Genomic DNA, 25,437 nt, shown 5'->3' with positions numbered 1-25,437 from the left:
CAAACGTCAGAATTTAATATTTTATCGATGAAAAACCTTTAAACGCAAAAAATAATATTAATCCTATGAGCAACAGAAACTACATTAATTCTACAGTATGAAACAAAAAAAAATTCAGGTACCTATATCGGGAAAATATTGAGTCTTTATGTCCGTCAAGGCAAGGCCAGGATTGACATAGCATTTTTATTGATGTTGCAAAAATATTTCTTTAAAAATGACATACCTTCTTTTGTTGCATGAGAAGAATTTAAAATAAAGAACTTTTCATCGCTTTTAAAATCTGAATTATCGGATCAAAATCTGAATCAACAACAAATCATTATTTGATACTAGCTTGTGTTAATTTACAATTACAAAAATAAAAACAAAATTGTCCTTTATTTTAATGAATAAAGGATAGGGAGGAAGCAAACAAATACAAACACACCTCAATAATGTATCAATATGCATTATGAAGACACTTTTTTTTAAATTTATTTTGCAAATTTCAAAAGATTCAAACATTTACGTTTCTATCGACGGTGATAAAGCGCCAAACCCAGCACAAACGTTGAAAATCCTGCAAAATTTCCCCGCAACTAGAATTAACAAGGCTTAAAGGTTCGTGGGCTCGTTATTTGGTTTCTGACACCTCCCAATCTGCACTCCATCTCGTTAAAAGTATCCCGCTTTCTGTCAAGCCTTACGTGACAATCTTATGGGGAATTCCTTTCCCCACCCCTCCATCACGTAAAACTTCAACCCCCCATTTCCATTTGATGCTGGAAAAGGATGCTAAATATATGCGGTTTTCACCATGTGGTGCGTGCTTTTTTGATCTTGCAGAAATGACATTTGTTACATCATGATGAAGATGAAGGTTATCATTGAAAATTCATATTGTTATCGCTTTTCGCATCTGCGAATTTCAATTCCTGATCTTGACATTAAAGATGCGTTTTGTGTCATTTTTTCGCATATTTCCGCAGAAGATATTCGTTGTTTAATATTAAAGATTGAGTCGGTTATGAAATTTGTCAGATATATTCTCTATATATTTTCGTTCGCAAATTTTTATTTATTAGTATTGCAAAATTTATCTAGCCAGTATTAGAAAATTCAACTTATAAATAAAGTGTGTAAATGAAATTAGATAAAATACTAAAATATAAACGTATCTTCAATAAAGCACTCGGGTGTTTGGGTTATAAATAAGTGTGTAAATAAATAAAAAGAAAAAACAAACATTTTTACAAAGAAATTTTCATAAAATTTGTAAAATCAAAACCCTTTTTTTTTTAATTTAAAACTATACTAAGAAAATTAAACTTTAGCATGTGATGATTTATAATAAGAATTTGAAGCTTTCAAATCGGCTGTTACAGGTTTTATGCGTAACAGGTTTTATGCGTTAAATCGGCTATTACAGGTTTTATGCGTTAAATCGGCTATTACAGGTTTTATGCGTTTCAAGATTTTCTCCTTAAGTTCTATTTTTTTTAAATTATTATACAGTAATGATATTTCTTGAATAAGACTGAAATTCTTTTTTCTTTTTTTGGCAATATCGACATAATTAAAAAAAAAAGCTATTGAAAATAAAATAAAAAGGGGGTGGGGACTACTCCAACATCCATAGCTGCCAACATGGTAATTGTTCATGATATTTGTTCATGGTAATTGTTGCATAATGTACTAAATATTTTACCCATAGCAAATTTTAGGGATTTTAATAGTCATTAAAATAGAAAAACTACAATATTTTCTAGTTATGATTGACATTAATGAACGTGAAATGCTTACTCATAATTTCGAATATTAATAGGCATTTAATTCATCAAAGATTGCTAAAAGATTTCTCAATTATTTTAAAAAGAGAGTTCTGAATAAAAATTAACTGAAAATTTTAGAACAAAAAAAGTTTGTAACTGATTTCTACAAATGAGGTTCGCTTCATTATGTATCAGTAATACTTATTTAATTTTTAAACAGCCAAGGATGCAACAACAAGGATGCGTAGTCATATTTTTCAACAAAAAAAGCACTTTAAAAATATTTTTAATCACTTTCCAAAAAAAAAAATCATAATTAGGATCTGTGCAATAATAAAGATTGTTTTCTTATATCGTTTAAAATTCTTAATTTATAAGCATAAAATCAATAAAATTCAAAAACATTTTCAAAAACTTTTAAAAGATAGTTTTTAAAACTTTTAAAAGATAGTTACATTTTGCAGAGAAAATTGTGAAAATCATGCATTTTTTGTAATTTAAAACTATAATCGACGCCGCAAAGAAAAAAAAAATCTCTCTTTTTTTTAAAAAAGATAGAAAATTAAGCACTTTTTACAAACCTCGAATTAAAAAAAGCACCTTGAAGGGCTTTTAAAAAACGTAAATCAAAAATAAGCACCTTTAAGCACTTTTTAAAAACGCTAAGCACCCTGTTCAAACAAGCAAAAATCTATACAAAAATTCTATTTCAATAGGGATTTTTTTAGGAAACTTACTAAATATTAGGAAATTTTCTAAAATGTACAAAAAACAGAATTTTAAATAAATCAGTAGACCAGGAGAAATTGGCAAATCCAGTAGAGTTGGCAGTTTGAACATCTAATTCATAGATTATGGGGCAAAATATATAATAAAACACACATTTCATGAAACAATATTTCAGTCGACTCTTTTTAATTAATTTTGTACATTTCAATTTTATCATTCGCCGTTTCAAATCACCAGAAACCTGCTTCACCACCATGTACTCAAAAAATTTAAAAAAAACATTGCAAAAATGAGTAATAGCATTAGTTTTCTCCTTAAAAATTAAATTAAAAGCACATTTAAATGAACTCCTCATTTCAAATTCCTCCGAGGATTATTGGGTTTCGATAGAAACCCTTTTTCTTAAAGGATATCAGTGAAAAAGCAATCCATGGCAAGTTATCTTTCAAAAGCATTAGTTATTCAATTCCTGCTATTATTTCACACTCTCCCTACATATATTTATATATCTTGTTCAAATTTTCATCGCTAATAAAATACTTTTTATTCATCCACCCAAGTGCAAATACATTTTTTAAACTTGTAGTTGACACATTTTTCAAATATTAATTTCTTAATTAATTTTAGTTTCATATGACTCATGTTGAAATACGCCTACTAATGAGAACCAAACCATTCATAAAAATAACCAAGTTTGATGGAGTATTTGTTGACCTAAGTGGGAATTGACTAAGTACAAGAAAAGTACAAAGTACAGGAAAAAAAATTAGCACAGGAAAACCTAGAGTAAATTATGTAGTTTCTAATGCTGAATTTATTGTGTTTTTTTTTTCCATTTAAAATATCTAATTGCAAACAAATTAAGAGAAAACTTCTCCTTCCTCTCTTCATAATAGCAGCATTTGCAAATTTATTTGCAATTTGATATTTTTAAAAGAAAAATGCAAGCATTTAAAACTGCAAGCATTAAAACTTATTTTAGGTTTATCGTAAATCGTATTAGGTTTATCGTACCGTTTCTATACCTGAAATTTTAAACTACTGATACAAAAGAGAATTTTCCATATAAAGATATTCCAGGGTTGCCACTCAAATCCGGAAAAAAAATTTCCTGTACATATTATACAAAATAAATTAAGAGGAAACAACAATTACCGTGGTCTTGTGTGAGCTATATTGGGTTAACAATATTTATTAGTTTTGATTGTTGAAAAAAACAGCAGAACATACTTCAATAATGCTATAACAAATGAAATAGTTTAGTATGGCTGAAATATCAAAGTTAAATATCCCATAGATTACACTTTGAGAGGTCACCATTCTTTAAAAGACAAAAATAAGAAAAAAAATTCCCTGTATTTTCCCTGTTAGTCAAGAAAAAATCGAAATTCCCTGCATTTACCCTGTTATTTTAGGTGATTTTCAAAATCCCTGTATTTTCCAGGTTTTCCCTGTTCTCCCTGTGGAGTGGCAACCCTGTATTCTCATGGTATAGCGCCCTCTTAAGGGTGTTAGTTCCTTATTTTTGAAGAAGTAAAACCTAAAGAAGAAAAAGATGACCGCCATATTAAAACTGCAGGAAACCATTGAGTGAGAAAAGATTAAGAAACACGAAATGAATATGTTGTAATATATATATATTTAAAAGATATTTATTCAAATTAGTTTTATCATAAAAATATTTGTTAACTTATATTTGACATCATAGTAACATACGAAAATAACTGCACTTGGTGCAGAAATATATATATGTATATTGTTAAGAGATTCTGCTTTTTATTATACATATTTTAACAATAGTGCAACATTTAAATAGGGTTGTTACAGAAACACTAAATAAGAATCCCAACAAACAATCAAATTTCAATTTGGCAAGCTTAAATCGCAAGAAAAAATCATGTTGAAAATTAAAATAACTGAGATATAAAGTATCATAACATTAAAAACCCAAACATGATATAGGTGACAAGAAATATTTAAGGTGTATATTAGAGAGAAAAAATATAATTAAAAAACAGCATTATTGCTATACAAATCTACAAATCTATAAAATAGATGTTACGATTCATTCGCATGTTTTTTATGCTGCATTTTACACATCTCAGATTAAATATAAAAAATAAAAAAATGTACAAGAGATCTAAAGTGTGCTTGTGACAAAATTATTGCATATATTTCACTTAAATGCTTCAACGAACAAAGCAAATTTAAATCATTCTTTTACATAATTGTAATAATAAAATCGGAAATAATTTGATACTGGCTTTAAACAAGGGTGCCCTACCAAAACCACTTAGCGAACATGCTAATAAAATAGTTTTCAAAACTCAAATTACAATTAGAAAAATTAGTTTATAAAAATTTATTTTTATATATTTCTGATTTTTTTTTTTACTTTTTAAAAAGATAATTTATTTTGAAATCTGCTTTGTATTTACAATCTATAAAGAACACTAAAAAGTACATTCAGAAATGTAAGTTAAAAAAAAGTTTTATCAAAAAAATCTTAATTTCCACATTTTTAAATCATTTGACACTTCTAGCGAGTGAACAAATAAAAAAAAAAGGTACGACTCTCAACACCAAAACTGCAATAAAGTAGACTTCACACATAACTACCTTCTAGTAAAACAATATCTAAGATTAACAACAAAACAATTTAAACATAACAGTGAAAACTCTTATATTACTCATCTCATATGGCACTTTGAACTATTTACTGTGATTGAATGTGTATAAAAAGTTAGATCTTCTTCAAACAATTAATGACACATTGAAACTACCAATGACATACAATAGTCAGCTGATATTTTTTTTTATCATTTTCATAAAATTGGCAGTGGGAAAGGTACAGAGATCATACCCCAAATAAGGCAATAAACACTTGCCGTTTTTGTGATTGCAAATACAAAAATAGCTTTAAAAACAGTCCATAATAGTTTTGAATACCACACAATACTTTACAGTTGAAAGAAATTCACTAAACTGAACGTCTAGCACTATTTTCAAAAAATCTGGTATTAAATAAAAAATAAATATAGATGTTACTATAGCAAAAGCTATATACATTAAAAGCTTGGGCTTTAAATTATGAACATTAAATAGATAACATTTCATGTGACTTTTTCAGAGACACTACACACTTATAAAAATTGCGATAAGGCAAAAACCGGTTTGGATTTGAATATTGTTGAAAAACCTGCTAACTTTTTCTATTTCTAAAGAAAATTTTCTCAAGGGGTAATGAGATGAAAATTGCAGATAAAAAAACTTTTTTCCCCAGAACCAAAACTTGTCACTGTATTATTTATCATGTATTGATCTATATATTTAATTTGTTTATAAGAAGTGCTGATCAATATAAATTAAAATTAAATTTATACATTGAATGTATGAAAAGAAAAAATATGAATTTTGCCACCACTTTAAATATAAAAATAAACACCTACGAAAAATCCATAAAAGTTGGCAAATAACTAAATCAAAAGCAATCAAAGGAACAATGAATTTAAATTTTCAAAGAAAACAGAAATTTTGGCAAACTGGGAACACTTTAGATTATTTGAAAGGATGCTTCTAGGTAGAAAATATTGGATATACATGTATTTTGACTTAATCATAGTAAAAAAAATATTTAGGAAGCATTTTGAAATAAATGCAGATTCCTTATTATTAAACTAATGTGACGTTTCTCCAAATATACTTTATGTAATAAAACACTTCTAATAAAGTAAGTATAAAAAAAAAAGTGTAATAAATACACTTACTTAAATTACAGAGACACTGAAAAGTTATAAAAAGTGCATTAAGGCAAAAATCTGTTTGGCTTTAAATAGTGTTGAAATTACAAAATGTGAACAGCACAGTAAAAAATATTATTTCAGAAACAATAACTTTCTGAATTTTTGAAGAAAACATATTTTTACAATCAGGAAATAATATGTAATCATTTTTTAAGAAATATTATAATATAGAAAATTTGGGATACACATGTTTTCTAAAAGTGCTTAGGGAGCATTTGAAAATAAAAGCAAATTCCCCACTATTCAATTAGTGTCACGCTTCTCGGAACATAATATTTCATAAATACAATTCTATAAAAATGTTTAAGAAAGTTCAATAAGTAAATTAATAGCTGCCAATAATTTCATTATCAACTCAAATTTCAATAACTCACATTGAAATCAACACAAACCCAATGCATTATTCACGGTTGAAATTTAAAACAATTTCCTAAGACTTTTTGATAAATCTATCAATTATGGATAAAAATCAAGGGTGACACTCTTCAGAAATTACAAGACAGAACATTTTTTTTTTATGAAATTGTTTCGTTAGGCAAAGTGACAGTATCTGAAAATATTTATCACTTAATATTTTGAAGATATGAAAATTAGTAAATGGCATTTCTGATGCCTGATTTAAAAATTTCCATAGTAAACTAATATTATAAATTAATGGATGGCCCTACAATTCACCCTTAAAAAGAGCCATTCTTTCCTATTAAGTTCTACCGTTTCATAGAATTTAATTAATCAATATACTTTCATCATAAATTTATGTAAGACTTAAGACTATTAGTCCTGAAAATTCTGAAACCAAAAACAAACAAGAAAGGCAAGAAAAAAAACATATCAATCAATTTTACATAATTTGTGGACAATTCATTATGTCAACACGTCATAATTTTACGGCTGTTACGTTAATTTTACAGTTTGAGATAGTAAGAACAATGTAATGCCATTGTTAAACATTTTTAAGACAATTGGGACTTGAAAACTATAAGCTTATGCTTAAATCTTAATATTGCTGCATGACTTTAAAAAAAAAAATTTTAAAAACAGAAAGATACAACATAAATCTATCTTGTGTTTAAAAGAGTGACACCTTTGCAAAATACATAGAAAAAAAATATTTTAATACTTAAAAGGATTAGATATTATAAATATTTTAATACCTGAAAGAATTATAAATGAGTTTTTTTCCTTATTAGTCTTTTGCTTGTACAAATTAGTATGCTACATATTACTTAAAAGTTATACAACAATCCATTAAGAAATAATCAGCCTTGCTTCAGGTACAGATAATAAATACAAACAATCAGATATTAACCAAAGTTTTAACAGGGAAAATTGGTGTTAAGCATACAGTTATTTCACATTTCTGTGTAAAAGATTAGTATGTATCACACTAGGGGTTTCCAAAGTTTCTATGGATCCATCCATGGATGTAGTAAAATTACCTTTGCCTGCAAAAGCTTGAGCAATTTGTTTCTGGCTGGGGAATATAAACTGTAACAAAAAAATAAATAAAAGGTTACATTCAGAAACACATTAAGAGATTTTAAAAATGTCTCCTTTTTAAATAGATTGTTTGATTGAAGAAATAATACAATAAAGCTAAAAACGAGAATCGGAAAATACTCGGACAAAGACTATCATTTACCATTTTTTATATTGTTTTTGATAATATGATCTATTTTAACAGTCAGTGACAAATTTTAAGCAATTTTTAATTATTATAATATTATTTTATTTGTCTTTTGGCACTTAGATAATTGAAGAGTAGGCGACTATGAAAATTTGTAGAAATTATCTCACACAAGAAACATCTGTAATTTACACATTTTATTACTGTTATTTTATTTTTATTATAAAAATAATTCTTTTGTCCATTCATATTTCGTCTTGTTAGAAAACTTATTAAAATTGTCAAGACTTTCTAAAAATGCTCACAAACAACCAATTAAACATTTTCAAAAGCTGCAGAAGAAAAATCAAAATATAATTAAAGTTTCAGTTTAACAAATAAAATAACAATTTTAATTTAAACAGTAGAAAAAGACACTTACATTAGTCAAAACAATGTTCACCATATTATCAATAAATGTACCAACATGATGAGCTTCTCCAGTAAACCTAAAAACAAAACTAACAATATATTGCTTACCTTTTAAAACATAAAAAAGATTAATTAAACTGAAGATGGTTCCAAAAATAACCAAGAGTTTGAAAAATCAAAGAAACACAGAAGCATCTAGAAATATACCATTTACTACATTCTGCTTAAGAAGCCAGGTGTTTATTCAGCATTAACAATGTTTTCAAAAAAACCACTATTTGGAAAAACTATAAAATAAAAATGTTTTAAAAATAACCACTATTTGCAACAACAACCTGGCACAGTCGGAGGAGAAAATTATAAGATGGCCACGCAAATATTTCAATTTAATTGGTCTGACATGTAGCAAAAACATTGATCTATTTTTTCCCAGTTAATAGTGTCTGCTAATAATACTTTGAAACTTGGCACAAAAAAATTATTTGATTTTCTAAGCAAAATGTAGCAAACTATGCATTTTAATTTTTTTGCACATTTCTTTAATTGTTTGAAACACCCAATATTTCAATGTTCTTACCTGCAGTAACCCCACAAGCCCAAAGCAACTATGGTGAGAACCATAAAGAAATTTATTGATACAGCAAATGCTTCTAATCCTAATGCTCTTAGTAAAGTAGAATTTAAATAACAGATAACTATGATGAGAAGTAGAGTTGCAGGAGTGCGAACAGCATGAGCAATCTGTTTGCCATCATTGAATCGAACAAGGCTACTGTACATTTCATCTATTTCCTGAAAGTTAATAAAAATGTAAAGATTAAAAAATTAATTTCATGACTAATTTACACATGATAAAATTTAAACAAAATTCAGTTTTATTATGTTCATCTAATTTGACAATATGTTTTCTTTTGGTACATAATATGCTACCAAGATACAGATCATAGTTTCAAATTTTTAATTCTCTAGATTAATTGTTTTAGGAAATTATGGGGTTTCTGAATAATAACTGGTAAAATGCAAAAAATGCTTTTGTACTTTATTATAAATAGGCTGTATTTGAGGTTGAATCAGTTAAGAGCGAGTTAACTTTTTCTTTATACAAACGTAAAAATATAAAACTAACAATCAGGGTTCGTAAAAATATAAAACTAAGAAAAGATGATCAATCTAGAAAAAAATTAGTACCCTTCACAAAAATCCCAATTTCAAAAAAGTCCCTTAATCCAACCCTTAAAAAGACCCTTTCTCAAAATTTCTAACTTTTTTAAATACAGTCAGACCTCGATATAAGGTCACCCTAAGGGACATCGCAAAAGTGACCTTATAAGCGGGGTGACCTTTTAACCGATTCATTAGCAGTTCATAACTAAGCACGTAAATAGTACACATTAAGACTTTTTAAAAATGTTTATACAAACGAAAACAATCAGCCATAAATTAAATATTTAAGTCAATAAATTCTAACAGAATTAGTAAAGAATTAAAGAAAATTAGATTTTCAAAAAAAAATTTAATTTACAATAAAGCTGTTTAGAAATTTCCTCAAAGTGCACATACATACATTACATCTTACCTTATTTAAAATAATCATTTTATGCAGGTCTGTCTTGTTTTTGGTTTCATTTTTTGAACAATGTTTTCTAGATTTTGTAACTTCTCAAAATATTACTCAGCTCCCTCATGATTTTTAAAAAAATTTCGTATCACATTTATTGCATTGGAGGCTTCCATATGGGTTACAGCTACAGTCTCAGGATCACTGTCGTTGTCCTCACTGACCACAACTTGTGAAAAAATTTCAGAAATTGTAGCTTGTTCATTGGCTGCAACATTTTACTAGAACTCGAGAGGCCTTGTAAGGAAGTTAAATAGGCTTTTGTTAGAAAAGAGCTTCCCTCGCCTCAGATAACAATGACCTTATAAGCGATAACGATTTTTAAAACTTGACCATATATCCGATATTTTGCAACAAAGAATTCCTATTTAGTGAGCCAGGACTTTGGAAAAGTGACCTTATTTGCGGGGTGACCTTATATGCGGGGTGACCTTATATGCGGATGACCTTATATCGAAGTCTAATAATTAATATATTATATAATTATTATTATAACTTAATAATACTGTAACATAATCCAAATTGCACAAATGAGAAAAAAAATTTATATATTTAGTCTGTTTAAAAGACAAAAAATAATGAAAAAATTCCAAACAAACCTTCACTAATTTTTCTTTGAAAGAATGTTCAAGCTCTTCATTTCCCATTTTCTTTGTTTCTGAAAATTTCTGTAAGGCAATCTGGCGAATTTCAAAGTGTTTTCTCTCCAAAGTTTGATGGTTAACAAATGGTCTGTCACCACCACAAATCTAAATATTATTAATTGCATAATAAGTGTTAAGAATATATTGTACAATACATCAACTATAATTAATAAAATGCAACATTTCGCTTTATCTTAACATTCTTACCTTCTTTATCTTAACATTCTTACCTTGGGTGCAAAAATGCACAGAAAATCATAGTTATTCCTTTCTTTTATTTACTTATATATTACAGACATTTCTCCATTATTTACTAAACATATTACACTGATATTTTCCTTAGCATTTATCAGAAATATGGAACTCAGAATAACAAATATAGGAAATTTATATTTGCTATTTCAATTATTAAATATTTAAAAAAATTGCATGCTGATTTATGCCTTTTACTTTTATCTATATTCCTAATAAAACTTTTTTTTCTTATGCTCCTACAAATTGGAAAAATCTAGACTAGAATTTCCATTCAGATTATTACTGGTCAGTTTACCAATTACTGGTCAGTTCAGTTTGTCAAAAATTCGCATTAAAAATGTATATTCGTAATGTAACTGCATTTGTAATTAATACTTAAAAGCTGTATTTGCAATACTTGGGCATATTTAAATAAAATCCTTTTTTTAACAGTTTCTTCATAGAATATTATTAGGAAAACTAGTTTTCTGATAGAAAAAACAACCAGGTTGTACATATAACTGCTAAAAGTTATATACAATAATTCAGTTCCATTGATGCAACTCAAACTCATGTATATAATTTTTTTAATTGTAACTTATTCTTATCATTAAACTTAATATTATATTTTATTTTAAGCCTAGAATTTAGACAGGGTTACACATCTTTGTTAAGTTTTTGATTAAAATGAAAGCAAATTTCTTGATAATTTGATAAAAACCAATTCTTAAATTCTTTCTTTCTTCAATCTTTCAATTCTTTTTTATAACCATTATGAGCTGTGATGGCTCAGTGGTTAAAGCACTGAGCTGTTATTGTGAAGGGCTGGGATTCCTGATGGGTACCAGCTTGTTTAGGAAGTAAGAACACTATGAGCACAATGTAGACCACATTGTAACCATCATGTAATTGGCCCTGCAATTGCAAAGCCCTAACTTCAATGACACCACACTGGTCCACAACGGGCTGTTGCGGAAATTGTTTGCTTTTATTATAGCCATTATATTTTAAATAAAAATAAAGTTCATGGAATTAAAATAGCATATGCAATATTTTGCAAAAAAAATTCAAATAATATAATATATAAATTTCATAAACAATATACATTTAAAAATTAACAGTAAATTAAAATATGTATATGAAAAAAAAAACATAGTACAATAGTAATGCTACAAAATAACAAATAGATGAACATAGGAACAAGCACTTTTTAAAAATACTGACTTTTAAAATTATTTTTAAAAATTACCTTTTCCATTTCAGCAGAGTAGTATTCTTTTGAATTTGCAGCTGCTGACAGGTTGTTAGCTTCTGCAGTCGCCTTAAATAAGAGGCATTACAGTGAAAAAAAATACTGTGAAACGTTTTAAGTTTTATATAATGTATTTGCATATGGTTCAGAAACAGTATAATTTAAAAGAGCAAAAACAAAAGAAAAAAACATTAAAAAATTTAACATTTAGTTTTTAATTTTTTCATTATTATTAAAACATTAAACCCTTTGAAAGTGCATATTTTTCCCTATTTTAAATACATTGAAGATTAATAAGTCTTTCAGCATTTTTATAGGGAAATTAATACGTATCAATTTACTGTAGTCATTCCGAATTTATCATCAACTGATTTGAATTAAAATATTTTTAGATAAAGTGGGATTTTAAAAACTTGGATGCTCCATAGATTACTTTGGAATGAACATTAACTATAATTATAAAGTAATTTTATAATTTATATAAATAATCTAAAAAAAATTATCTCCTACATTTATACTTGATTTCATGGATTTTTTTTAAATAAAGTCATAACTAATTAACGAGAACACACTTAAATTTCTTTTAACTATAAATTTCTTTTAATGTGAACTAACTTTCAATGCCTTGCCAAATTGAATACCAATATAATGCTTTAAGTACTTATAACATGAATCTGCTTAAAATGAAATCTTTTTCAAGGTGAACAAAAATTTCATAAACCTTTGAAAACTTTTACATTTATCATGAACATAAAATTTAATTTTTTGCTGATAGATGAGAAAACTGATAATTAATTTGATTTCATTTAGTATAGATATTTAACTCTTTGCTTATGGAGGTTGCATGTTGAAGCCTGTCATTCTGGTTCACTTGTCACACTAGCCATAAGTAAATGATAAAAAATATTCCATATATTGTGTTACAGTGATGATTATTTTATTATAGCAGTCAATACAAGAGTTGAATGAATTGAACTGAATGTGAGGGAGGAATAAATTACTTAATATGAAATGGAAAATATAAAAAAAACTTTTATAGATTACTTGAGAAATTCAAAACAGGAATTCATGTTTAGAAAATTCTGCATACGAGAAATTAAAATAAACCTTTTTAAGCATTGAACACCTTAGATTCAATGTGGCATTATGTGAAATAACTAAAAAAATTAATGCATAAGTCACAAATACTGAAAAGCCTTTCTCTGTATTCAAGTCTTTATGAAAATATTTGTACTGAAATGTATGGTAAATATTTATTAGTAATTACATACTTTGAGAGATTTTTCTCAAAAACACATTAATAATAAACATTTTAAAACTTACATTCAGCATAGACTTAGGTTCAGGCAATTCCCCGCCTTTGAAGATTTCCACATATGCCTAAAATAAATTATAAAAACTTCAGTGAATAACTCACATATCTTTAAGCATTTTCATTCATATTACTAAATGGGTTCCTAAAGTAAGTGGATGCATGGAACTGATATTTTAGCAATTGCTGCCCTAAAAAATAGCTAATATTGCTTAAAAATAAACAAATCATGGATGAGCAATAAGTTCACCCATGATTACTAAGCAAATTCATAATACATTCAACTGTGTGTTAGTAATTCATTTTTACATTTTCTTTAATATGATAGTTACTTATAATAAAATTACAAAAATCAATATTAAAAACTTTTATGATATTACATAAATCATTATTAATTCCTCCTTCTTAAATACAATTAAAATACTAGAGTGGATTTTAAGAATGAGTTATGTAAATTATGCTTATATTCTCACCCTCTTCTATTAATTTTTGGTTCATTGTCTAACTCATAAGAAACATTCGTTACATGTATATAATAAGTAATATATCTCAAACAAAAATTATATGACTGAGGGCGCTGTGATAAAATTTTTAATCTCATCTGAGTTTCTCCCGATTTGAAAAAGTTTGGCAATCTCAGACACAATAAATGGAGTGCTCAGGACAATATAGAAATGGAAGGCTCAGTTTTTGATTATAGGAATTCCTGAACTAAGACGTATGTTGTCTGCATGCAGCAGCTCTTATTTTTGTAGAAAAGTTTTTTTGCTAATATTCATAAATGAAAAACAAAAACTGGATAACATTTGATGGTGTGATTAAAGTACAATAATACCTCTTTTTTATCCAAATACTTCTGTTAACTATAAGTAACAATGACAAGTACATAAATATGAATCACGAATATTGGATATTAAACTCGCAAGAACGAATCACGATATTGGACTTTTAAATCACGTGAATAGGAGGTGCAATGCACAATTTTTAAATCGTGTAAATACAAATCGCAATGCACGATTTTTAAATCGTGTAAATACAAATCGCAATGCATAACATCTGAATCAGGTAAATGTGAAAATTGATGTTTGATAATAAAATCGCATGAATAAGAATCGCAATATTAGCAATTTCTTGGGCTGTTCCAAATATTCAAAGTAGCGAGAATCCGCCAAAAAAAAATTTAATTGGCGAAAGAATCACATGTATGCATCAGTCTCATTAGTGCGGTTTAACAAAATTTTTCAACATTTTGTTGGATTATAAGATTTTGATTAGTGGAAGTTCGCAAACCAATGATCTCGAGATACGCAGAATTCTGTGACATTTGCAGAAAACTCACATGCCCTGCCTCAAGTTTTTTAGGCCTAGACGAATGATATAAAAAAATAAAATAAAAAAACGGAATTCCGGAGTACGTCTGGAATGCAATCATACTTCTACATTACAAATTTCTTGTCAGATAATAAAAACCACTCACTTTAAAGTAATTTATTAGGTCCTTGCAAGTAACATCACGGCCAGCAATCTGTTTTGGAAGTAAATTCGAGGGTGATAACAACAAGGAAACTAAATCCTGTAGAGATTCCTTGAACTCACTACGAATAACTACAAATAAATGTTGGTGGTTTATATCTTTTTGTTTAAAAAAGTAATAATTTATATAAATTTTCAGAGAAAAAAATTTGCCAAACCAGAAAGTCTTCCATCAAAGTTAGGACTTGATGCTACTTCAAGTCCAGGATGGGGCATAAGAAAACATCCCACGTCAGAAAAACAAGATCGGATGTGCTTACGAAGTTGTTGAAGCTGAGGATGTTGCTTCTCTGAAATCTAAGTGTTATAAAAGAGGGAAATATTTACAAAAGAATAGAGTGGAATATTTAAAAGAGAAAAATATTCACATTCATAATTGTATAAACACTCAATTAGATTTTTTTTTTTTTTTTAAAAAAACTGCTACATTTAATTTTTATATTTCCTTATTACAAGATGAAAATATCAAGACAATAGTACAAGCAAAATTTTGTTTCAAGAATTTTTTTAAAGGCACAACTAATAACTCTATACTAAGTAATAAACAAAACCAATCAGTAATAATTAAAAATATTATTGTCATTGTTTAAAATATATTTTAAAATTAAATAGCCAATTTCCTTCGTATCTACGTTTTGATCCAATTGCTATAGACTCTATAGTCATTACTATGTTATAATACAGCCCTCTATACTATAGTCTAGAGGGCTGTAATGGATATTTTGGATCTCGCAACAGAATTACATATGTTCTTAAAATGAAAATAATGTTTTACTTTCAAAAATCCAGCATAAAATACAAGTCCTGATTCCATTATGTCGTCAAAAGCTTAATTTTTATACTACTTGTTTTGTTTCTTTCTAACTATATTTTAATAATATTTAAGCAACTCTAAATACAAACATGATGACGCTTAAATTATTTTGGCAATGTACTTTCAGCTACAATTCAGCGAGTTGAGAGAGAGTTGAATTTTACCCAATAAAAATTATGAGTCGGAAAAACAATTTTGCAATACTTCGATAGCAAAACAAATCTGTAACAGAAACATTGTTTTCAAAACCCCTAGTAATATGAGAGTCCCAATCAAAATTTTAAAAAATATATAAAGTTAAAAACACGCAATACCAAGGACTATTTAGAAGAGATGTCTGTATTATTGTGCTTGTTAAAAACCTGCTATACTAAAAAAGTAACAGTCCTTGGTGTACTTTACCTCCAATCTTCTATCTAGAAGCATCTGCCCACCAACAGCACCATATTCGGCTTCATAAGGAAAACTCCAATCACGCACCAAAAAGACCAATTTCTAAAAATAAATAATAAAAATTCAGTCATTAATTGACATTAGAGAAATTCAATCAGAAAAATTGTTAGAAAGATTACTCAAGACTTTTTCAATTTAAAAAATACTATCACTGTACCTAAAATTTTACAGAGTGCATGTTTTTCACCAGCAAGAATATTATATTAAAAAGGACACTAAAGTATAAAGACACTGTTTTGAATCATTAACACTTTCCAGCCCAAGATGTTGAAGGCAAGGACTCTTAATCACCAAATTTGATTGATTAGGTATAATATCACCATAGTAATTTCAGCTATTTGAAATTTGTTGTTACAAAAATTTCCATCCTCTGTATTTATTTTAACAACCACTTTTTTCAAACTGTTAACTAGTAGCAATACTCTTCAGCAGCCATGAAACCTTACCTTTCTAGTAGTAATATTAAAATGTAATATTTAACATTTGATATTGATCTTCCATAAATTAAATACTAAAAATAACCAATTTTTTAAAAAGGTCAATTTCTTGCACTTATTAACCTAATTTTTAACACTCAGCTTTAAGTAGCATGATAATAACATATTACATTTTTAAAAAATATCTATTACATTAATACACACAGGCAAACACTCCAAACCCAAAATTATTTCACACATGTCATTAACTAAGTTTATTTTGACACATAAAACTATTAATGTAGTTAATATATTGCTAGCTAGAGGAATAATAGTGTTAAAAGTCTTACCTGAAATGGTTTTTCATCACAACCTTCCATAGCTAATCTACCATATTCAGTAAAAAGCTAGAAGAAAAAAAATTAAAATATACAATATTTTTAAATACACCTAAAACATATAATATCTATAGCAAAATAGAAAATCTGTCAATGATAAAATATGACACATTCCTTATTAAACTAGTTATAAAGATTTGTGGGCTTATAAAAAAACTCAGTCATGAGGTTGCAAAAGAGAAGATAATAAGAAAAGTGTAAGAGATTAAAATAAAAAAAGGCATGGAAAAAAAATCAAGAAGTCTTATTTTGAGAACAGTAATCTTATCAACTAACAATAATTCAGTTTAACTTCTGATTCATGAGAGAAAGATATCGAGTTTAAGCTTTCTTGCAAATGTTTTTAATAACATAATTTCCTCGAATTCAATTAAATAAATATTCAAATCACCTGGTTTTTTTCTTTTTAACATACTAAAAGTTAAGAATGATGTGATCATAACAATGATAAATAAACACTTTAAATGTGCTGCCATTAATAAAATTAAAAAGACATAACCCCAAAAAAACACATGAAAAATTTATGTTGAACAAATTTTTTGTGACTTTATAGAGCTAGCATTGCCTTACACTGAAGCACTAGGCATTAATAGGATTAATTGAGTCATTAAAAAATCTTTTTAACTATACCATCTAGTACCAGAATAAAATGGGAGGCAAACTAGGGTCGGTTGACAATTTAGACCTGCCAACTTTATTGAAAAACTTTTAATTACTGTATTGAAAAAACCTGCAAAGTATTAAGGTAAATTGAAAGACACAATCAAGAACAACAAGCCAAGATAAAAAGTAATAGAATAGTGGGGAAGGCTAGGGCACATCTAGGACTGATGTGCTAGTAAAGAAAGCATTAATGTATTAAAATAAAAATGTTGGAAAAAAAGAATATATCCTTACCTCCAAATGTTGCAAGTCATATTCATGAATATTTTGAGACAAATTATAGACCTAAAAAATATAGTGAAATAAAGTAATTTATGAATTAATAATTAATGATTAAATAAATAAATATATATCAGTCATAATGAACTATTTTACTTATCATATAAAATTCAATTCAATGCAGTTTTTAATCTCGATATTTTCAACTGTTTTAATTATAAAGTTAATGCTTTAAAAAAAACGGATTTATCGTAATTAGGAAACCATACTATATAAAATTGTTAAGATTTGCATTTGACGAATACTTTTGATATTTTACTAATTTATTGGATAATAATTAGAAATCCTAAGCGCGGGCCCTGTGTGTGTATATAGATACATACAGTGAAACGTCTGGGAAAGACCACCTCTATGTAGCGACATTCTCTATGTATCGACCTCCTCTATTTACAACCACTTTTGAGAGGCACAACATTTTTTCCATAGACTTTGTGTTGAAGAAAACCTTTAGGAGTAACCATTGAAAACTCTTCCCACAACCGGGCAAAACGCCTGCGCTAAATACAGAGAAGGTCATATAAAGAAACATGAAAAATGTCCACAGAAAATATAAGCAAAATAAATAAGTAGATTAAAATGCATTCCGAACATTTGTGTGAGGCTCTTATTTATAGAGCTCTTTTTGATGATCTCTGAAAGTGATCTACAACCTCATGTTGCAGTCAAAGTGCACTAAAGATGATTTATTTATTCTTAGATTTGAATGATTTATTTTTGATTTATTAATGATTTATTTTTAAAGTTGAAAGTTAAATTAGTAAAAAGTTACTTTAGAAAAAAACTAAGCATCTTAAACAAACAAATCTCTTCTCATCTTTTAAAGTTAACTAATTTTTATGTCATAAAATTAAATGCAAACTAAAAAACATAATTGTTTAGTCAAAATAGTTCTATCATTCATAATTGGAAAATTCGCTCTTACACAACATTATATCAGTAGAGATCATTTCTACTGACACACTAAATTTTAATCATTGACCCGATTTTCATGACGTCACACAAGTGGCGTTTCTGTACCAAGAAAACGACACTGACTAAAATTAAAATTGTTTATGAAAAATCATGCACCCTCGCTAACATTTTGAAGTCAATGGAGGTAATATCTAAGAACTGCCAACCTCTCTTTTAATTTTACTGGGGAACAGAGATTAGTCGCTTCCTAGAGGTTTCACTGTATGTGTAAATATATCTTTTTTAAATACTGCACTACAATCTATTCACCTTCATTATAGGTAATAAAAATAAAACATGTTTCACTAGCACCAAAAAAGTTAGAAAACAATAGCTCTTTAAATATAATTTTGCATTAACAAAAGTTTTATAGTACAATTGAAAAATGCATAGTTTCCTATACACTCAGAAAGAATAACCTGGCTATTTTGAAACTTATGACGTAACTAGTTTTTCCACTCTCGTCTTATTTATGAACATAAAAATATTACAAATCACACTTGTCATTAAAGTAAAAAGTAAATATTTTTGAAAAAAAAAATATTACAAATATTAATAAACAAATTAATAAATCTAAATAAAAATAAATTTAATATGATAAATCTAGTATAAAAAGAAATTACACAAGATAACTGATAAAAGGAAATATAAATAGTAAATACAACAAAAGTAAAAGATAACTGGGAAACAATTATTGTCATTTAGCATATATTTCCAAGATGAGATCTTTCTCTTGTGTCTTAATTTCCTAAATCTTGAAGAAAAATATAGATATTTCAGTAGTGCAATATTTTTTTACTAAGTGTTACATTTTAAAAAATGTTTTTTGAACAATGTTAAAATATATTATTTATCAAACAAACAGCATACTTTCTGGGAACAAATATGAATTTTTTTTTTTTTTTTTTTTTTGATAGATTTCAATTCTTAACCCTTGAAACAATGTAGGTGCCAACTGCAAAATGTGATCCCTACATTTTGATTTTAAATTTATTTTAATTTTTTCTTAAGTTTTTTTATACATTTTTACTACAGGAAATAATTGGATTATTTAGGAACAATTTTAAAGATTAATTTTAAATTTTGTCATAGAAAGCTTAACACACAATGGTTTAAATTTTTATACAATAAAAAAAAAAAAAAAAAATTTTTTTTAATCAAACAATAATAAAAAAATGTATTTTGGTTAAAAGACTTTTACAATAGTGTGCAAAATTCCTTTGACTCACACATTTTTATCTAAAGGGATATAATAAAAAGGCAATTTTTAAAAATATTCCATTAAGAGCTATTTGCCTCTCTTTTGATTCAATTATTGGAAGCCTATTTTTCAGATTTCAGTATATTTCAATGATAAAAATTGTAAATCCAACAAAATAAATAAATAAACATTTAATCCATAAATATGATAAATACAGTTTTGAATCATTTAAAGAAGCTGCAAATAATCTGGCTAAAAAATTTTTTTTTAAATTCATTAAGTAAAAAGTATAAATGTTAACCTGAATTGAGCTTAACATGGTACTCAAAGCAAACACCGTAGCACACTCTTTAACAGTGGAACTACTATCAAATGACCCTTGAGTATCCATTAAGAGTACTGCAACCTAATAAAATATAAGACTGATTAATTTTATTTAAAAAGTTAAGTCATATTTAAAATTAATATATATTTAATAATGCATATTTAAAAAAAAATACTTGATAGACAGTAAAACCAATTTACCTATGGAAATGGATCATATGGTAATCAATTATGCTTTTAGGAATAAACTGTTTCAAAGAAAATAAGATAATTTATTATTTTACAGTACTTAACTATAGTAACAGATTTTAGATTAAGGATGTGATGTTTCTGTTAAATAATTAAGTGCTTTTCATTTAACTTTTTTTTCTTTTTCATATTCTAATGAGCAACAATTTTGTTTATTATTTCCAGAGTAAATATTAGAAATTTTGATAGCATTAGCAAAATAGCTGCTGTTCATACAAATGCTGAAATCAAAAAATAAACACACCTGTCAAAATATATTCTTATTTATTCAGTTTCATTTACCAGGAAAAAAGAAAAAAAAATTCTTTAAAAGCTATTTTTTGTAAAGATATAACTAGGAAAATTATAGAGACATACTTCTTCACCAGATTCTAGTTTCAGAGGAAAAACTTTGCTCCATACTAATATTCCAGTAGTATCTCTTTCTGAACCACCACGCCATGAAAATCCTTTTAATGGTTCATCTTCATTACCTAACCAATCACTAGCTCCCTGAAATAATGCATAAAATTCTTGAAATTTATCTTTTTACAGTAAAATAATTTTTAAAAAAAAATATTTATGAAATTCACCAATTAAAAGTAAAAATAAAATATTGTTAATCAAAATTTGCCTTCAGCCACAATAGTTTCGACCCCCATTTCTGAATATTTTTTCGCCTTTTGTGACAATTAATAACAGGTGGATTCATAAACCTTATATTATTGACAAGTTACACATTTTTATGTCTTAGGTAGTAAAGATAACTTATTTAAATTTATTTAACATGAACCCATTAGTACCTAAATAAAGATTTTGCAATAAAATTAAGTATAATAATATTTGATGTAGAAAAATTAAATAAAAAATTACTACAAAAAAAAATGCCAAAAAACAGGGTTGGCAGGTTTTTGACATGTGACAGTTTTTGACAGTTTAAACCATGGTTTAAACCGTCACGTCAAAAACCTCACTGTCAAAAATGTCAAAAACCTATATTCATATGTGAAATTTAATTAATACATAAAATTTATATATTTTTTAAAGGATAGTGTTTCTAAATATGTTCTAGAAAAAATAAATTTAAAATTTTGAAGAAACACTTATATTTTGAATAGTAACCAAAATCTTGTACTTTTGAAAACTCACATCTTTTGTAATATTATGTTTTCATTTTCATGTGTTATTGAAAATCTGCAGTGATATTATTAAGAAATTTATTTATAACCAAATTTAGTGTATAGTATAGATTATACTAAAAATTAGACATTTTTAAAGATAAACATTAGCAGTTTTGTACATTGGTCATCTTCTTTTAAAGAAAAATCTTTTTAATATTCTTTTAAATCTTCTTAATAATCTTTTTAACATAAGACAATACAAATTTAAGTGCTTTCTGTTAAATACACAGAGTAGTTAGTGTCGATTTACAGTATATTCAGCCTATTCATTTACTATGCAGAAAATTTAGTTTATCCAAATACTTGTGAATTTCATTTTGCTGAATACGATATAGTTTTGTTGAATATCTAAATATTCAGCTGTTGAATAATTACTTCTTGCTTTCAAGATATGCATTATTTGTATTCTTAATACAAGTGGAGAAAAAAAATTAAGAGATAAAAATTGTTTTAAAATGATAAGTGTAATAATTATAAATAAATATAATAAACAATTATGAATTATATTTATCATTATTCATAAATATAACTACTTTTAAATTCAAATTAACATACTGGATAATAAAGATATTCGGTATAACATTAAAAAAAAAAATTTATACACTTGTATCTTATATCAAGTTTGTATTTATACAACATAACTTGTAAGTTCCTGATAAATATTAGTTATATGTTCCTTATATGTCAAAAATGCATAGTAATAAACTTTTAATTTTCTTAAGTATCAAAAAGAAGAAGAAAATTTTTTAAATATAAATATTTAAACAATTTTTGTACAAAATTTTTCTGCACATGCATTTGAATATAAATTTCTGAGATTTTAAATCTGTTATTTTACCTTAATTTTAATTACAAAAATATTTTAAAACCTGCTGATTACCTATAGTATAATTAAATTTCAATATAATGCATGGCAACTTTTGGTAGTTTTGAAGTTTATATATTTTCTTGGCAAACTTCAGTTTTTGACATTTTTGACGGGTTTTTGACGGTTTAAACCAGTATTATACCCTTGTCATGTCAAAAACCACTTTTTGACGTCAAAAACCCAACCCTGCCAAAAAAGTAGTAAAATTTGTAAAATATTAATACTAAACTAAACAAAAGAAAGTTTTTGAAACAGACGTGAAAATAAAAAGGCTACTTGTATGTTCAATAGAATACTTTATATGTAACTACTCCTATTTAAAAAAGTTAAGAGAAAGCAGTACATAAACGTAATTTAAGTAAGCTTATGCAATGCATTTTAACAACTGTCCGTAACTAGACACCACAGCCCCTCCCCCTAAAAAAATGAATTACCTTTAAGCTTCTCATTCTAAAAACTGTTAGCAATAAATATCTTTAAAAAGAACTACATTTTCATATTTTGCTTTTCTCATTTTACTTTAAAACTTATTTGGTCTTTTTTTAAAATATGAATTGAAAAATTGTAAACTAAGAGTTTAATTTTTTTTTCTTAAAAAAACAAAAAAACAATAGGAAGTTGATTTATTAATGATGTTTAACATTTTCTAATTTTATGAAGTTATACACAGACTAGATAAAATGAAAAACTTTCTACACACACAAAATCTCAATTAAAACTCTCTGCAAGCAAATGATTAATTCTTGTAACTAGTTTCAACCCTTTTGACGCCACCTCATTTCAGCGAAATATGTGTTAAAAATCAGGATTTTTTTTAAAAATTTTTTTAATTTTTATAAAACTCTACATTGATTCATTTCACAGGGATGAATGAACAGGGGTAAAAAAAAAAAAAAACTAAAAAGCTGAAATAGAAATTCAAAAATGTTATGTGCAAAAACACTTTTTAAATAATTTAAAAAATACATGAAATTTGACGAAGAAATGTATGCATTTTTTCATAAATTAATATTTCATGAATGAGCTTATTTCAAGCAAATTTAAAATAATTATAAAAGCGAGATAAAAATAATAGGACCATTTAAATTAATACATTGAAAATTACAATTTTAGAACATTATATGCATGGAACAAAATAAAATTATTTTATAAATAAAAATTACGATTTATTTATTAATTGAAATTTTAAGCACAGAAAATGTAAATACAAAAAAAAAATTTAAATAAATTTTATTTTTACAAAATAAAATTTAACTTTTCTATTTTGAGGCCTTTTATATTCAAGGGTAACATGGCACTGCTCCACTCATTCTAATGGTAGCTAAGCCCTTGGTAGTTGGCCCAAGGGAGGCTACAAGTAAAACCTTTCATGTGATTTTTTATTGCTTTTATTTTTTGTTTCTTGTGTGTTATTCCCAAATTTTCACCAACATTCTACTAAGATATGGATACGGAAATCTTTCCCTACTAAAAATGTTAATATAAAAGGGATATATAATACATGAAGAAGAAAAAAATTGACATACCTGTGATTCCAAGAATCTTAGCATAAAGTTTAATAAGAATGACTTTCCCTTACGAAATGCTCCAGCAACCGACACAACCACAATTTTTCTATCTTTGATGTCATTATTTAATAGCACATTTCGTAAATTTTCTTCAATGAGTTCAAAAGAGTGATCTTCTGCACTTACGATGGTGATAGCTTCACCCCTCTCTTGATTCATTTTGCCAAAGAAGTTTTAAGAATCTGAAATGCAATACTAGATTAAATATTAATAAGTAAAATATTTCGATAAAACGCACTCAAGTGTCAGCCGGTAAGCATTACATATACAACACGAACTAATTCGATATATTAGTGATCACAGAAATAAAACATAAGTATTCATATAACGAATTATAATTTCGAGAGCCTGCAATACAAATAAATTATTTAAAGGGATAAATGTTGAAACTGTTTTATTTCAAAATATTTCCCAGTTAGCATAAACGAGGAAGGAGGAAAAAGTATTATCTTGATAAACGACTAATACAATACTAAGCTAAATTGTAAAATAAACGTTTGAAATAAGTCAAATATGATTTTAATAACCTTTAATATAAAATTTTCTTTTCCATCCAAAAATATATTAACTGTTGAACAGATTTTTCTCGCTCAATATTGATATATCAACATACAGGTAGCTCACGTGCATTTGTTTGACTCCGTCAGCAATAATAAATACGTCATTTCCCGCTACTACGTTCACTATTTTTAATTTTAAATTTAATAAACTACCAGTAATAGTATAATCTTTAGAAGCAAAATAAAATGACTATTTACTTCTTCAAATATAAAATCATTAACTAATTATCACTTCACTCAAGTTCAATTTAATCTACTTTTAGATAACCTACAGAAATGGATGTTGTTATGGGTTTTGTTTTGATTTTGTTCGTTTTCTTCGCAGTTCATCTTTTCCTTCCCATCATGCCTCAAACCTAAATTTTCAATATCGCACTGTCTTGGCTGACCGCCCTCTTATAACCCTAAACTTTGGCGATCAGCTGAAATGGGTGATTGCCAAACGAAATCTATCGCCAACTGCTCGGATGCCCGCTTTTTGAACGTGATTGAAAATGGCGAAAATGTTTCAGCTGGACGTACTCGGAATGATTAAGCAATGAAACGAATTCGCTAGGTAAGTCATATTTTTAATTGTAAATTTACTATATTATCTCCAATGTTCTTTCGAATGCTA

At 26.8% G+C, this 25,437-nt stretch overlaps 1 protein-coding gene across 4 annotated transcripts; it reads right to left on the bottom strand.

Moving 5' to 3' along the window:
* Nucleotides 1-4,119: 4,119 nt before the first annotated feature.
* Nucleotides 4,120-25,211, bottom strand: LOC107454173 (atlastin-2). 4 transcript variants are annotated; one of them, XM_016071263.4, is made up of 15 exons: nucleotides 25,094-25,211; nucleotides 24,220-24,443; nucleotides 21,023-21,157; nucleotides 20,394-20,498; nucleotides 17,896-17,946; nucleotides 16,951-17,007; nucleotides 16,134-16,226; nucleotides 15,076-15,214; nucleotides 14,862-14,989; nucleotides 13,396-13,452; nucleotides 12,070-12,141; nucleotides 10,542-10,691; nucleotides 8,902-9,116; nucleotides 8,335-8,401; nucleotides 4,120-7,774 (listed from the first exon to the last, which is right to left on the bottom strand). In XM_016071263.4, the coding sequence occupies exons 2-15, from the start codon at nucleotides 24,418-24,420 to the stop codon at nucleotides 7,634-7,636; spliced, it is 1,611 nt and encodes a 536-aa protein (XP_015926749.2). In that variant the 5' UTR covers nucleotides 24,421-24,443; nucleotides 25,094-25,211; the 3' UTR covers nucleotides 4,120-7,633. The 4 variants fall into 4 exon arrangements, with proteins under 4 accessions (XP_015926749.2, XP_015926748.2, XP_015926746.2 ...); XM_016071262.4 differs by having other exon boundaries at nucleotides 25,020-25,178; XM_016071260.5 differs by having other exon boundaries at nucleotides 24,789-25,174.
* Between the last annotated feature and the right edge of the window lie 226 nt (nucleotides 25,212-25,437).

Source organism: Parasteatoda tepidariorum, chromosome 3 (genome assembly GCF_982258835.1).
Source record: "Parasteatoda tepidariorum strain Cologne lab strain chromosome 3, Ptep-v5.0, whole genome shotgun sequence".
Taxonomy (NCBI): domain Eukaryota; kingdom Metazoa; phylum Arthropoda; class Arachnida; order Araneae; family Theridiidae; genus Parasteatoda; species Parasteatoda tepidariorum.
This window is presented reverse-complemented; position numbering and strand designations above follow the sequence as displayed.